Source organism: Muscardinus avellanarius, assembly GCF_963383645.1.
Source record: "Muscardinus avellanarius genome assembly, chromosome: 13".
Classification (NCBI taxonomy): Eukaryota; Metazoa; Chordata; class Mammalia; order Rodentia; family Gliridae; genus Muscardinus; species Muscardinus avellanarius.
In genome coordinates, this window is record NC_137799.1 from 5796488 (window position 1) to 5812831 (window position 16344).

Genomic DNA, 16344 nt, shown 5'->3' on the forward strand with positions numbered 1-16344 from the left:
CCTCCATGAGTCCAGGACAGGACAAGGTTCCTAGCTGGCTGAAGAAAGGTGAGGAGATTCTAGGTGCAAATCTGAGCCCTTTAGTTCCTGGGTGAAGCCTCAGATCTGACTACTGCCTACCTAGGTGAAGGCAAAAGACAGACACGAGAGAGCCTGGTCACAGTTCACAGCAAATGTGCCTCCCTAGTGCAGACTGCCGAGCCAGAGGGACAGAGGCTTCAGAAACCTCACTGGGCGTGCCAGCGCAAGCCTGGAAGCCAGGTACCGGGGAGGCTGAGGCAGAAGGATCAAGAACAGGACAAGTTTCAAGGACAGCCTCAGCAACCTACCAAAATCCTGTTTCAAAATAAAAATAAAATGAGGCAGGGGTGGAGCTTGGAGGGAGAATGTCCCTAGGTGCAATCCCTAGAAAAACACACATGCACGCATACACACATAAGAAAATCTTTCGATGGGAAAATTTGCTCTCTGAGAGAAACTTATTTTTTGGTAGTACTGAAAATTTAACCCAGGGGCATTCTACCTCCAAGCTGCACTCTCAGCCCTAATTTTCATTCTTTATTTTGAACAGGTTTTCACTAAGTTGCAGAAGGCCTAAGTAGCTGAGGCTGGGTGTGAACCTGAGATCTTTCTGTCTCAGCCTCCCAAATATTGGGATTATAAGCATGTGCCACCACACCCAGCTTTGAGAAAAACTTTTTTTTTTTTTTTTGGGGATACTGGGGATGAATCCAGGGGCATTCTACCTCTGAGCTATACCCCCAGCCCTATTTTTTGTTATTTTGAAACAGGGTCTCACTGAGTTGCAAAGAGTCTAAGTAGCTGAGGGTGTCCATGAACCTGGATCCTTCTGTCTCAGCCTCCCAAATGCTGTGATTACAAGCAAGTGCCACCAGGCCCAGCTTTAAGAAAACCTTTAATATGATCCTTAAATACCAATATCTTCCTAAGTCATCATTGGGGTTGAGAAAATTGTTCTTTCAGCCGGGCATGGTGGTGCACGCTTGTAATCTCAGCATTCGGGAGGCTGAGACCGGAGGATCGCAGTTCACGGACAGCCTCGGCTGCTTAGTGAGGCCCTTTGCAACTCAGTGAGACCCTGTTTCAAAATAAAGAATAAAAAAGAGGGCAGGAGGTGTAACTCGGAGGTCAAATGCCCCTGGGTTCCATCACCAGACCCACAAAAAAATAAAATAAAATAAAATAAAAATAAAGTAGTACATATTCAATCTAAATAACTCCAGATTGGGAAAAAGTAGTCAGAAAGGCACCAGCTAAAAATATGCTCTGGGCACCTCAGCCTTTACAAACCTCTTTTCTTACAGAAAAAGACCCCCAGGCAGAGCAAGGTGACCCACGACCGGGCAGTGACGGCAGCGACCCTCTGCTCACCACTCTTCCACGTAACTGAGGTAGTAATGATGCTGTCTCTCCGTGCAGCTGCCGTAGCATGGCTCCATAAAGTTCACAAATATCTCCGGGTGCTTTTCTTCTTTCTTCTACAATAAGCAGGGCGAGAATAAACAATCTCATGTGTAGTTTTCTTTCTTGAATTCTACACAGTGTTCTCCCCTCCATTTGGTTCTGTCACACAGCCCCTCCTCAGGGGGTCTCCACTCACCACCCCACCACGGCATCCTGTGGCCGCCTGTGCCTGAGCTGCCTTTTCTCTCCATCCCCGAACACTCCTTGACCGCTCTAGTCAGAAAGCAAGACACAAAACCAAGAACTTTTCCTTGGTCATCTCTGTACGCTCAGCTTTAAAGTGGTGTGTAACACTATGCATTTGATAAAAAAATTTAAAAAGGATGATATTCTCTCGCTTTTCTAAAATTTCTTTATTAGGTTACCAGGACCTAAAGTTCACAGCTTAAGTAAAAGCAGATTTTATAATTTTTGTTGTTACCCCATAACTCAACATCTACACATGCGATACTTAAAACACCCTAATTTTGGCTTCCGGCCCATTACAAAGCTTTGAAGTCTTACACTTGAATCTGTACCACCATGGCCAATAAGTAAAGGAAGCCGAGACCTAAGTCTCTGACATTATCTGAAGACATATTTAATTCTTAGAAAACAATGTTCTTCTCACATACATACCGGTAAAAGAGCCATAACCACATCTGGAGATGTTTCTAAAGTCCCATCTGCAGCAGCATACACTATTGTGAAGACATATGTACCAATCCACAGCACATCCAGAACTAAAATAAACGTGGCCTCCAATCAGTAGGTAATCAAATTACAGCAACCAGATACATCAACATGCATCTTATGTTTGAAATAACCATGGTATGCTACAAAATCTGACATACTACAGGTAAAAACGTCAAAGTACTAGAGCTTTTACAAAGTCTAGGTTTCACTGAAAAAAGTATAACTCACAGATACAAAGACTCACGAGGCCCAAATTCATTCAAAGTAGTCGCTTTTCCTGCTGGATTATCACCAGGGCAAATTCTGAGAAATTCTAATAAAAGCTCAGGATCCATTTCAAGTGTCCGGCCATGAGACACAGGTGTCTCTAGGGGAGAATCACTACACTAACTTAATTCGCCGACTGAACAGTGACGTTATTCATGAGGCAGGCACCCACATTCCTCTATGCAGGTACGGAAATAACTACGTCTGTAATACAGGAAGAATCCCATCAGAGGCCAGCCCAAGTAAGAAAAGCAGTGTTACCTCGAACAGGATGATCTGACTCGTAAAATGGAGGACAAGGAATGACTTTTTTTTCCTGCAAAGTCTGAAAGAGATTTAAAAAGAAAAAAAAGAAAAGGGTGTCAGATGAAAAAACCCCTAAACCAATGAAGCTGTCAATCCAACCCGTTCCCCTAGAAGCTGCCCGCTCCATCTCTCTGGCGGAAGTGACTGAACAAAGAGAACGCCGTCTACTCCTGGGACCTATTCAGAGAAACACTCGCACAAACACGATGCGACGTAGGTAACACGGACGTGCAAGGCGACTGCGTTCACAGGAACAAAACTCCTACCATGAAGTAGGAAGTCACGGCGCTTTTACACAGTAGACTCCCACACAGCCCTTAAAGAGAATAAAGATGTGCTGTACCTAAAGAGCTGGAAAAAAGACCTCAATATACTTAAAAAAATAAAGGGGGGGGGGGCAAACAGCAAAAAAAAAAAAAAAAAATCAAGACAAGACAATTGCATTATCTTTTCTTTGTGGCATCAGGAACTGAACCAAGGGGCATTCTACTTCTGAGCTACACTCCCAGCCCTATTTATTTATTTTTATTTTTTAATTTTGGTCTAAGTTACCATGTTAGCCTTAAACCTATTATCCGTCTCAGCCTCCCAAGTGCTGGGACTATAGGGGTGTCTACAGTGTCCAGAATGCATTATCTTTTTAGAGGCTAATATTCCTAAAAGAGTAGGTATCAAAAAATTTTTTTTTTTTTATGGTACTGGGGTTCCTGGAAGCCCTTCTACATCCGGGCTACACTCCCAGACCTATTTTTATACTTTTTTATTTGGAAACAGGGTCTCCTAAGCCAGCGCGCATGGCTGGCTTCGAACCTGCGCGATCCTCCTGTCTCTGCCTCCCAAGTGCGGGGATTACAAGTGTGCGCCACCACGCCCGGCTGGTACCAAATTTATATAACAAGATTTAGCAATAACATATAAGAGACCTGCTGCACTGGTGTGCACCTGTAATCACAGCTACTTGGCTGAGACAGGGAATCGGTTGAGCCCAGAAGTTGGAGGCCAGCCTGGGCAACACAGCAAGACACTGTCTCAAAAAACAAGTGTGTGTGTGTGTGTGTGTGTGTGTGTGTGTGTGTGTGTGAGAGAGAGAGAGAGAGAGAGAGAGAGACAGACAGACAGACAGACAGACAGACAGACAAGAAACTAACCTTAGGCTGGGTGTGGTGGCGCACCTTTGTAACCCCAGCATTTGGGAGGCTGGAGGATCGTGGTTCACGGACAGCCTCAGCTAGTAAGGCCCTCCGTAACTCAGTGAGACCCTGTTTCAAAATAAAGAATAAAAAATTGGGAAGGGGTGTAGTTCGGAGGTCAAATGCCTCTGGGTTTCATCCCCAGGCCCACACACACACAAAAAAAAGCAAGCAACTAACCTTAACCTCACATCTGTGCCACCATGTCTACAACCCAGCACTTCCCAGAGAGCAGGCTCAAGGACAAATGCACAGCACAGGGGTCACACCACCCGTGAACCCCCTTCATGTCCAAGACTGGAGGATTCTCTGAGAGTCAGTCTGTACAGAGGAGTATTTGTAAATACTTGTGACCAGTACCTCAAGAAAATCACAGGGAGAGGACAGAGTACACATGCAGGAAACAAGCGGCCATGCTTTTCATTGCCCACAGGTGCAAGAAACAAGCCTTTCAAGTGAACTAAATTAAAAAACAAATCCCAAGGGCCAGGGCTGGAGCTCAGTGGCGGAACGCTTGCCTAGCCTGAGTCAGGCTCTAGGTTCATTTCCAATACTTTAGGAAGAAGAAAAACAAATACTGGGCTCTAACGCAGAAGAGTGTGCGCTGTGGTTGTAACTTCTTTTCCCCGTAACATCTTTTCTTTCTTTTCTCTCTCTCTTTTTTTTTTTTTTTTTTTTTTTTTTTTTTTGTTGGTACTGGGGGTTGAATCCAGGGACATTCTACTCTGAACTACACCTTCAATCCTACTTTATTCTTTTATTTTGAAACAAGGTCTAAGTTGCAGAGGGTCGAGGATCAGAAGTTGGGAGAACAGTGTGTAGAATAGGATCACATCTTACTTTAAAAGCAAAACAGAAAAGTTTTGTATAAGCACCCAGAAAAGTGAGGAAAGCTACGCACCCTAGACACAGTGGGCGTCTCTGGAATGAGGACTAGGGGATAAAGGGAAGGGAGAATTCTTTTCTTCATTCACTAATGAACTTGTTAAACTGAGCATAAATTACTTATTAATGGGGAAAAATAGAAAGAAATTCCCAAACCACTCCTGAATTATGGCTAACGTAAGTAAGAGAAGGTGTGACGTCCAAGGCAAGAACTTACAGGGAGGTACTGGACCACAGTTCCGTTCTGCTTTCCCACAGCCAGCTGCTTTCCTTTGGGGCTCCAGCACACTGCGCCAAGAGAGAACGCTGCCAGTTAGAAACGGAAGAGCACGGAGGAAACCACGAGACGCACCACATGACTGCTACGTCATCACGCTCCTCACTGTCCGTCCTCGGGAGGCCAGAGGATCATCCTGACCCAACCAGCAGGGCGAAGCCATTTTTAATTAAGATTTACCCATGGGCCACTGAATGGAAAGCTTAAAGTGCTTTTTCCGTAGAGTACTGCCAGAAAGCAGCCAAGCACGGGAAACTCTAAACTTTTATTTATTTATTTAGCGGGTCTGGGGATGGAACCCAGGGGCATTCTACCTCCGGGCTACACCCTCAGCCCTACTTTTTTATTCTTTATTTTGAAACCGGGTCTCACTGAGTTGCAGAGCCTCACTAAGTAGCTGAGGCTGTCTGCGAACCGCGATCCTCTGGTCTCGGCCTCCCAAATGCTGGGATTACAAGCGTGCGCCACCACGCCTGGCTCAAAACTCTAAACTTTTTAGATGGTATAAGGAGAATGAGGTTTTAACCTATCAGGAAATCATTCTCTTGCAATTTATTCCTAATCCTTCTTGTGAAGGTATATGACTTTCAAAGGATGGCTTTAAACCTAGAAACAATTATTTTCAAAAAAATAGTTTTAAATCAGCTGTACCAAAATATTTCTCTGGATAACACAAGCAGATTCAAATTAATTCATGTATACTGTTTGCCTCCAAAGACATTAACTATGGAAATAAAGACTACAACCCATTTCTACCAAAAGGGCCATAAAAACAAAGAACCATCCGCTTTTACATGCAAAAATTAATTTTTAAATAGCTCACTACTGCTGTATGTCATGGAGTGACAGTCTTTATTACCCACCCGATGTAACTGCCACCGTGGGAGGAAGAGTGGCACACACTTTCACCACTTCTGTGACTTGCAGGACAGCAATACTGCCGTCGGCCAGACAAACTGCTACCATGGACGGGACAGTGGGGTTCCACTTCATATCCATCACCATGCCTCCGGCGTCCTTCAAAAGCTTGTGATAGGCGAACGGACGCTTCTGCTGCTTAGCCTTTTAAAGCAAATGCACAAAAGGAAAATAAACATAATATACACTTGATATTCAGGAAAATTATTGAGTTTTCTTTAAATCACATTTCATCCGTTTTCATAAGCATGAAAAAAAGTGTTGACTCTACATAGCAATTATTGGTTATTATTTCTATAGAAATTTGAGAATGCAATGTAATTATTCTGGTACACGCAGAAGGACTCCCAGGATGGGAATGTACAAATGGAACGCAATCAGTCAATAGTAGAAAGAACATTAAAATCTCCGCTCTGCTTTTTAATGGCGCAGGACCTTAGACAGTTACTTAAGCTCATTAAGTCTGTTTCTCCATCTATAAAGTGAAAATAATGAGCCGGGTGTGTGGCGCACACTTGTAACCCCAGCATTTGGGAGGCTGAGACCGGAGGATCGCGGTTTGCGGCCAGCCTCAGCTACGCAGGCCTGGGAAGTGTAGCTCGGAGGTAGAATGCCCCTGGGTTCCATTCCCAGTACCAAAAGAAAAAAGAAGAGAAGAGAAGAGAAGAGAAGAGAAGAGAAGAGAAGAGAAGAGAAAAGAACTAGGCCTATATGTGAGCCTATGGTATGCATGAACAAGGGCAATGCATATTCACTCATACGGGCACAATTGAGTATAAACACTCAGTATTCTTGACTACTACCATTTTTAAACTGCTTGAAATTGGCAGAACACTGCAATAGGGCATCAGAAAGCAATATGTAGAAACTTGAGATTACTTTCAGTCTGTGGCCTGGGGCCAGTCACATGAACCTCCCTGGTTGGTGTCTAATGCGCACGTGAGAAATGACGACACTTTGGGCAAGTGGAACATGGGGTGCAGTCTTTAAGTCTTTTTTATCTCAAAGATCTATGCTTCTATAGTTAAGAACTTTTTCGTACTGGGGATAGAACCCAGGGGCGTTCTACCTCTGAGCTGCACCCCCAGCCCTTTTTTTTTATCCTTTATTTTGAAACAGGGTCTCACTAAGTTGTAAAGGACCTCACGAAGTAGCTGAGGCTGGCCACAAACCTGCAATCCTGTCTCAGCCTCCCAAGTACTGAGATTAAAAGCATGCACCACCATGCCAGCTTATTTTTTACTCTGAAACAGGTTCTCCCTAAGTTGCTGAGAGTATTGCTAAGTTGTTGAGACTGCAATCCTATCTCAGCCTCCCAAGTACTAGGATTGTAGGTGTGTGCTACCAAGCCCAGCTAAGGACATTTTTTATTTGTGTGTGGTACTGGGGACTGAATCTAGGAGCACTCTCCCTCTAAGCTATACCCCCCAGCCCTTTTTATTGATTTATTTTCAAACAGTATCACTAAGTTGCTAAGGGCCTCACTAAATTGCTGAGGCTGGCCTCACATCTTCCTGTCTTAGCCCCCATATACTGGGATTACAGGCATGTGCCACCATTAACAGCTCTCTAGTTAAGGACTTTTTCTTTTCTAAGCCATATTTTAATCTAGAAGAAGACGTCAAGGGTCAGTCTAGGCAGCTTCCCAGTTATAATTCCACATGAGAAAATCCTTTAGACTTCGACTGACACTGTAGTTTACCAGCAGCTCACCTCATTTGAGAATGTGCGAACATCAAAAAACGCAATAATGGAACCATATTCACTGGACATCATGCACACCGACAAAGTGAGGCTATCACAGCTCAGCGCCAAGTGGTGGACAGGGAACTTCATAGGAACTAGCAAGCCCTGGACTTTATCAACTAGAAAAACATGAAAAAGACAAAGCAACACACAGTATATTCTAAGCATAGAGCCACAAGCCCTGTGTCCAGGTCAACATGAAACAACTTTTGCATCCACACAAACACACGCCCCGATACCTCGTTGTACAGATAAATCTTAACTTCCTCCTGGATGTCTAATGATGCAGTAAGTGTCCCTGGGCTGCCTCCTCATACAACCAAGGGCAGCTGTGGCTGCTGCTCTTGTTGGAATATTTTTGCTACAATGCTCCAAATAGCACACATGCCCATTTGTTTAGGTGGCACTGTTGTGCCAAGTGAAAACCCGTGTAACAAAGCCTTTTTCCTAGAAAGCTGGAGCCCAAGTTTAACTGAGTAAAAGTGAGGCCTAACCGTTAAGTTTTTCTTTCCTCTGAACTCAGAGGAACAAAGAAATACAAAAAAAGACAAATAACAAAGGCCCCAAAGAGAAAACCTAGAAAGTCTTTCAGCATCCTACCTGACACTTAGTTGGCTTGGGGATCAATCATAGGTCCAAAAGCAGTTTTAATTTTATCACTAGAATGATTTGTTAGGAAGAAAACACACTAGCAAACCACCCTAGTCCTCTACGTACAAAGTAAATCAAGGGACTCACCTATTTTATTGGGATCATCTCCAGGTTTATTTTGAATAAGAAGGTTTTTAGTAGGAAAAACTTGCAATCCGCTGGCTCCACCAGCAAATACCAGACCATACTTGTTGGATATGGCAAGCAGACTTGAGCGCTCCTTGGGCAAGTCCTCAGGAGAGTCAAAGATTCTCACCTTCTTCAGTGCTCTAAACTGAAAATCCTGTTGTGAACAATCAAAACAAGATCAACTTGGGGAAAACAGAAAATTAAATCATGTCTGTTGTTAAACTGCAGTAGGCAAAATTTCTTTTTTTTTTTTTTTTGGTGGGTCTGGGGATGGAACCCAGGGGCATTTGACCTCCGAGCTACACCCCCTGACCTATTTTTTATTACTTATTTGGAAACAGGGTCTCACTGAATTGCAGAGGGCCTCACTAAGTAGCTGAGGCTGTCTGCGAACCGCGATCCTCCGGTCTCAGCTTCCCAAATACTGGGATTACAAGTGTGCACCACTATGCCCGGCTGCAGTAGACAAAATTTCTGAATAACAAAAATACATGTGCTTCCCCAAGGATAAAATAAGTGAAAGAAAAAAAGTGAAGCCTTCCTTGACCAATCCGGCTCACACTGATCTTTCCCTTTTCCCGAATTCCTGGTTGAATTTATTGTCTAAATCGTCACACAGCTAGAGTCTATTATCTTGTCCTACTTTGTGAAACTGTATCATCTCATGGCCTAGCACAGTACTTAATAAATTGTCGATAAATGTTGAACGCATCACCAACTTCACTACAAGTTCAGACTTCCAGTGCAGCACTCAACAAAACACACCAAAATGACCACACAGATGTGGTCATGACCAAGTGCCCAGAACTGGCATAATGGTACTAACTGCTTAAAATTCCATCAGACAAAAGGTTATGGCCACTCTCTGGGTGTTCAGGACCTTTATGCAAAATGTAGCTGCTACACACATATCAAAAACACAAGTTCAAATCCCTGAACACAGACTCTAGGCCAGATGTGGCTCAATTCACCAACCAGGAGACTCGTCTCACAGCACTCTGCTTTCATCCAATCAGGAGACTCGTCTCACAGCACTCTGCTTCCCTTAGGAGCAGACCACGGCCTCTGCCACAGCCGCTGCCACCCCTGCCCCCCTGCCTATTTTCAGTTTTCGCTTCCTTCAATTTTCATGCTCCTTAGTGCCTTGAAGCTTTATTCATGTCTGGCCTCGAAGCCATTTCTGACGCTTTTTTTTTTGGGGGGGGGGCACTAGAAATTGAATCAGGAAAGCCGGGCGTGGTGGCGCACACTTGTAACCCCAGCATTCAGGAGGCTGAGACCAGAGGATCACAGTTCGCGGACAGCCTCAGCTACTTAGTGAGGCCCTCTGCAACTCAATGAGACCCTGTTTCGAAATAAAGAATAAAAAATAGGACGGGGGTATAACTCGGAGGTTGAATGCTCCTGGGTTCCATCCCCAGACCCGCAAAAAGAAAGAAAGGAAGGAAGGAAGGAAGGAAGGAAGGAAGGAAGGAAGGAGGAAGAAAGGAAAGAAATTGAGTCAGGGGCATTCAATCTCTGAGCCATGCCCCCAATTCTGTTTTACTTTCTTACTTGGAAACAAGGTCTCCCCTGTTGGTTGAGGGTCTTGCTAAACTGCTGAGGCTGGCCTCAAACCTGTGATTCTCCCATCTCAGCCTCTCAAATATTAGGATTACAGGCATCCACCACCATGCTGGGTTCCTGGCCTTCTTTCAATGCCAAAGACAAATTTTAGTATGTACTAACTCTTGGTAAAAAGGTTCCATAAAGCCTGGCGTGATGGCTCAAATTTGTAATCCTAGTACCTGGGAGGCTGAGACAGGAGAATCACAGGTTTAAAGACAGCCTCAGCAATTAATGAGACTCTCTCCAACCCACCTACACTGTTTCAAAATAAAAATTGGGCTGGGGGGTGTAGCTCGGAGGTAGCATGCCCCTGAGTTCAATCCTAAGTACCAAAAAAAAAAAAGGTTCCATAAGCTTATCACTTTATCTCTTTGATCAGCTATATTTTTGTTCTCTAAGCCTATCTTCAGGTCAAGGTTGTTTTTTTTTTTTTTTTCTTTGAGGGTCTGGGGATGGAACCCAGAGGTATTTGACCTCCGAGCTACACTCCCTGCCCAGTATTTTATTCTTTATTTTGAAACAGAGTCTCACTGAGTTGCGAAGGGCCTCACTAAGTAGCTGAGGCTGTCCGCAAACCGCGATCCTCCAGTCTCAGCCTCCCAAATGCTGGGATTACAAGCGTGCGCTACCACGCCCGGCTAAGATCAAGGTTTTTAAAAAAAAAAAAAAAAAAGAGTCCAAATCTCCTTTATGCTTACATTCCAAAAGTGTAAGAAAAAGACAGCTTTTCCTGGCCTCCATTTTTGTAGACTAGTCTTATCATGTGCTTCATAAAGGATTCCTAACACGCCCCACATACTACCTTCCTTGGACTCCATGTCTAATACGCATTTGCTAAAATTAGATCAACTGAGATACTTCATTCCAAACAAAAATGGTGGACAAAAATTCACACAGCTTTCCAGGTGAGCCTGTACTAGAGTTTCGTGCAGGTGTGGGGAATTAAAATCGCCAGTCTTTTTGGTCATTCTTATCCTGACAATTCCAACTATCCTATTTGGTCTTGGCCACCTGGGTGCAGAGAGCCAACAAGATGAAGAGACACAGAAAAGCTGTCCTGTTAACAGTAACAAAAATGGAGACTATCATCTTCAGTCTGTGGTCCTAAAGTCTTTTCTTCCTTCTATCCCAGCCAATCTGAGGAACATGACCATTCCCGTTAGGTGGCTGGCCACAGGCAGTGCCGCTCAAGGGGATCACTACCCCTAAAGTGCATTTCAGCGATCTGTGGTTCAGAAGAATGCCAAAAATCTTCCTACAACTCACTTCAGCTGTCTGTTAAAAACAGCTCATGTCAAGAAACTCAACACTAAGAAAACAAAGCATCCAATAACAAAAGGGGCAAATGAACTAAATAGACACTTCACAAAAGAAATTCAAATGGCCAGTAAATGCATGAAAAAAATGCTCAACATCACTGGCAATCAGAGAGATGCAAATCAAAACTACCCTGAGATTTCACCTAACTCCGACTAGAATGGCAATCATTCAAAACACAAACAACAACAGATGCTGGCGAGGATGTGGAGAAGTGGGAACTCTAAGACATTGTTGGTGGGATTGCAAATTAGTGCAACCACTTTGGAAAACAGTATGGAGAATCCTCAGAAGAATGGGAACAAATCTACCATTTGATCCAGCAATACCACTGTTGGGTATCTACCCAAAAGAAAAGAAACCAAACTACCAAACTAATGCATGTGTATCTATGTTCACAGCTGCACAATTCACCATAGCCAAACTATGGAACCAGCCAAGATGTCCATCAACAGATGAATGGATTACAAAACTGTGGGATATGTACACAATGGAATTTTACTCAGCCATCAAAAAAAAAAACTCAATTACGTCATTTTCAGGGAAATGGATGGAACTGGAGGACATTATGCTAAGTGAGATTAGTCAGGCACAAAAAATAAGAAATCAGATGCTTTCCCTAATATGTGAGAGTTAGGGAGAAAAGAGGAGCAAACAAGACAACCTAAAGGAGGAGAAATGAGGGGGGAAGAGGAAAATCTCTAAAGCTCACAATGTACTTAAACATATCGAAGTCAATCACTAAGCCGAGCAAGGGAGGGAGGGACGGGGAGGGAATGGGGTGGGAATTGGGTAGGGGTTAAATCAGCGATGAGTACATGTTTGTACACACAAGTTATTTACCCCAATAAGTTGTATGAATATAATGCACCAATAAAAAAAAAATTTTAAAAAACAGCTCATGTCTTGTACCCTCATTGTTAGAACCTGGGCATTATCGGGGGGCCTCCCACGTTGTCAACTTGGGAATCACTTGACCCTCCTTCAGCTTCCTAAGGTAGGGCTGATTTCCGGCGCCAAAATCGCGTTCCTCGTTCAATTAAGTACAGGTTTTGTAGGATGGCTGCTCTTTCCTGGTTCCACTTTAGGTCAAGCCTGGGCCACCTTCTAGTAGTACAATGGCCGCGAAAAAGAGCGGATCGTAAATGAACCTGGCTCTCAGCTCACTTATCAAATGACTTGGGAAAAATTCCATCCCGCCCCCGACTCTTCAACCTCAGCGATTACTCCGCAGAGCGGCTGTGGGTGACCACCACGCTGCCCGGCGCACCAGGAGCCGCTTACTATCGGCCACCGCACGAAGCAGCGAGGATCGCTCAAAGGCGCGCCCGAGACGCCCTGGGCACGGGGAGGCAGCCCGGGGCGCTCTCGCCGGCTGCAGCGCGGGGAGCTCCGCGATCTCCGGCGGCGCTAAACTGTTCAAGCAGGAGGCGGAGGCGGGGCTCCGCGGCAACGCCAGGACTCGGGGAGGGAGGGAGGGCCCGGCCAGGCTCTGACCTTCATCTCCCGCTCGGGGATCATAGCATCCATCTCGTCTCCCATCGCGTCGCCCTCAGTTTGACAAAGAAGGCGCCGCAGCCGCCGGCGGCCTTGCTCACAGAGCCCAAGCCGCAGGGAAGCCAACTTCCTTCCCTCACAGCCAGCGGCGCGCAAGGAGCACGAACTTCCGGCGCGCGCTGGTGACGTCAGAAGCCTTCTTCCGTGAGGTGGTGGAGAGAAGCGGGCGGGGCGTCTTCTGAAGTCGCGCGCTCGACGGGTCGCCGGCCCTGATTGGCCCGCTCGAACGAACTAGGGGGCGTGGCCGTGGGCTCGCGCGCCTGCGCCCTGGCGCTGCCCTCGCGTTCGCCAGCCCTAGCGGGCTTCTGTAGTGTCGGGTTTCTTCTTTGGGTGACAGGTAGTCCAGTGCTCCTCGCCGAATATTAGGGCTAAAAGCCTGACGAAAACCCTAATAGCGTCCTATTCAGAGTAGATAGGAACTTAAATATTTCCAGGGATAGAAGCGTGGTGGCGCACGCCTGTAATCTCAGCACTTGGGAGACTGAGGCAGGAAGATCACAAGTTTGAGGCCCGTCTGGACAACTTAGCAAGACTCTCTCAAAATAAAAATAAAGAGGTTGAGGGTATAGCTCCATGGTAGAGTCCCCCTGGGTTCAATTCCCAGTACAGAAAAACATTTTTTAAAAAACCTTACTCAGAGCCCGGCGTGGTGGCGCACGCTTGTAATCCCCGCGCTGGGGAGGCAGAGACAGGAGGATCGCGCAGGTTCGAAGCCAGCCGCGCGCGCTGGCTTAGGAGACCCTGTTTCCAAATAAAAATGTAAAAATAGGTCTGGGAGTGTAGCCCGGAGGTAGAAGGGCTTCCAGGAACCCCAGACCACAAAAATAAAAATAAAAAAATAAAAAAACCTTACTCAGGTACATTATAACTTCAAGGTTTCCTAGTCACCCAAGGGCTTATTAACATTTAATTAATGGAATAAGGGGAGCTCAAAGTTATAAAAATTCTCCAATGACCTCAGCCAAAGAGGGAGGTGGACATGCCGACAGACAGTGCACAGTCCAACGTGGAAGAAATTTCTGCAGTGGAATTATAAACGCTCCAGGGCCGTGAGTCTAGGCCTCTTAACTTGAGGGCCATGAGTCGGCTCAAGGAGGCACAATTTGCCGCTGTTTGAATTTTAGCAGTTGGTCATCTGTTCCAAGCCTGTTTCTCGTTTTAGTAAAACAAGAACAATATGATAGGGCCTGCCTCCTGGGGATATCGGGAGGAGTAAATAAAGTTTAAAGTCTTAATCAGTTTGCTGCTGTGTTAGTTATTCCTTCTGAGAAAAAAAATTTTTTTGGGGGGGCGGGTCTGGGGATGGAACCCAGGGGCATTTGACCTCTGAACTACACCTCCTGCCCGATTTTTTATTCTTTATTTTGAAACCGGATCTTACTGAGTTGCAGAGGGCCTCACTAAGTAGCTGAGGCTGTCGATCCTCCAGGTCTCAGCCTCCCAAGTACTGGGATTACCAGCGTGTGCCACCACGCCCAGCTTCCTTCTGAATTTGCTGAGACCACAACCATCCCCAAGATACACCAAGAAAGACATTGATAAGTTCATCTGGTTTATTTCCAATCTGTAGCAGTGAGATCCCACCCCACAAATATATTTACATACATACATACACACACACAACTCCATTCGCCTGAATTTGCCTGACAAACTCCTTTTGAATCACGGAGACAAAACCCTATTTAGCAGTCTCCATGTCACTGGTTATATTAGTTACATTTGGTCTTTTTCAGAGAGAAGACAGGTGAAGTCCCAAGAAGCTGAGTCCTTAGTCAGAAAAAAGTCCTAAAGCCAAAGGGAGCCAAACCTGAAATACACGTACACCCTCCTTTCCAGGGACTACTTTTAAAACCCTCTCTCCTCGGGGGTAAGTTCTAAAAAACAAAGGGGACGATCCCCCCTCCCGCCCCTGCAATGAGACCGCTTCCTGCATTTCCCAAAGGCTGGAAGCGCACCCACTTCCTAAGATGTGGAACCCACTGAAATAACCCTGGTGGGCTCTGTCTTCCTCACAGACAGCAAGAACGGGCAGCTGAGTCCTACAGGGAGGCAGGCAGGCTTGCTCCTCCCCAAGGGAAAAGTGGGACGGGCAGCTGCTAGTCTCATATCTTGGTGGCAGTCGGGAAAAGAGGAGAGGGTGGGGTGCAGGTTTATATTTACAGAGAGGAATGTTGCGCTAGGGTTTAAACTTCAACTAGGCCTGTGCAATTGAAGCAGCTCTTTAGGCTGAAAATCAGCCAGTCATAGCCAAATACTATTGCTCCTGAACTAGCTAAGACCAGAGGATTAACCGAGCAAGCCATGCCCTCCTGCCCTACCCACCTTTCTCCCTCAAGCTACTGCAGGGGCCGCACCCTGGGCCCTTGATGAGGGGCTCTGCTCTCACAAGGACCCAAAGGGACCCCACCAAGACTCCCACGGCCCCTAGTCCCGAAGGTTTTGCAAAGGCTTTTTCAAGACTCTTGCCCGATTTGGAGCTCAGCTTGACCGCCCTGGGTTGCAGGGCATTCACCCTTAGGCCCCCTCCCCATCCACACACGCACTTCCTAACATTTATCTCACTTTCTTTGGGGGGGGGGGGAGTTTGTTCTCCGCTGGACTCCAACTCCCATAATTCACTGCTGGCTTCTGAACTCTTAGTCAATAGCAAGTGCTTAATAAATAGGTTCAGTGAATGAGCGTATCTAAGCCCTGAGTGCACGGGGTAAAGGGCCTCAGAACACAGGTGGGGTCAGGATCAAGGTTTGACACCTTCCTGGAGATCTAAGGGATCTGGAGCAGAGGCATGGGCCAGCCTTGCTGGAAACCAGGCTTCTGAGGCTGGGCCATGAACACAGAATGCAGGGGCAGCCTGGTGTTGACCCAAGTCCCGACACCAACTCTGAGGCCCTGGGGAGGGCGAGTCCTGACCCAGGGCCTTCCCAGTCCTTCCTTGTTTCCAACACGAAGTCATCCCAGAGCAGGGGTGTGGCGCGGGCAGGGTATCTGACCTGGGCTCTTTCCACCTTCAGGTTAACCCCCTAACCTTGGGCAAGGCACTGACCCCCAGCGGGCCCCCACAGTGAAATGAGAAGACCGGTCCAGCTAACCCACGGGGTGGATCAGAGCTCTAAAATCCCGTGAGTCCATTAAAAAGAAGGTCACAGGTGATCTCAATCCACCCCCAGGCTGAAGGTTTTGTGCAATTTAGAGAGAAATGACCATGAGAGACAGTGGGCACAGCGCATGCCAGGTCAAAGTGGGGAGACTGGACGCTTGGAGCAGGTGCTCATAAATGCTGGCACCCGCCGCACCATCCCACGGAGTCAAGATTCAGCCAGAAAGCGAGGCCGG

General features: G+C 46.1%; 1 protein-coding gene across 3 annotated transcripts in view; it reads right to left on the reverse strand.

Annotated features, from left to right (window-relative positions):
• The window catches only part of NUP214 (nucleoporin 214), a gene marked incomplete at both ends in the record, with an annotated part of 112934 nt that extends 99938 nt beyond the window's left edge, over positions 1 to 12996 (reverse strand). For all 3 annotated transcript variants that reach the window (XM_080709288.1, XM_080709287.1, XM_080709286.1), the window contains 8 exons: positions 1393 to 1499; positions 2104 to 2207; positions 2689 to 2752; positions 5026 to 5096; positions 5949 to 6147; positions 7717 to 7868; positions 8488 to 8683; positions 12952 to 12996. In XM_080709288.1, the coding sequence (XP_080565414.1) occupies positions 1393 to 1499; positions 2104 to 2207; positions 2689 to 2752; positions 5026 to 5096; positions 5949 to 6147; positions 7717 to 7868; positions 8488 to 8683; positions 12952 to 12996 (938 nt within the window). The remainder of the gene's footprint in view (positions 1 to 1392; positions 1500 to 2103; positions 2208 to 2688; positions 2753 to 5025; positions 5097 to 5948; positions 6148 to 7716; positions 7869 to 8487; positions 8684 to 12951) is intronic.
• Between the last annotated feature and the right edge of the window lie 3348 nt (positions 12997 to 16344).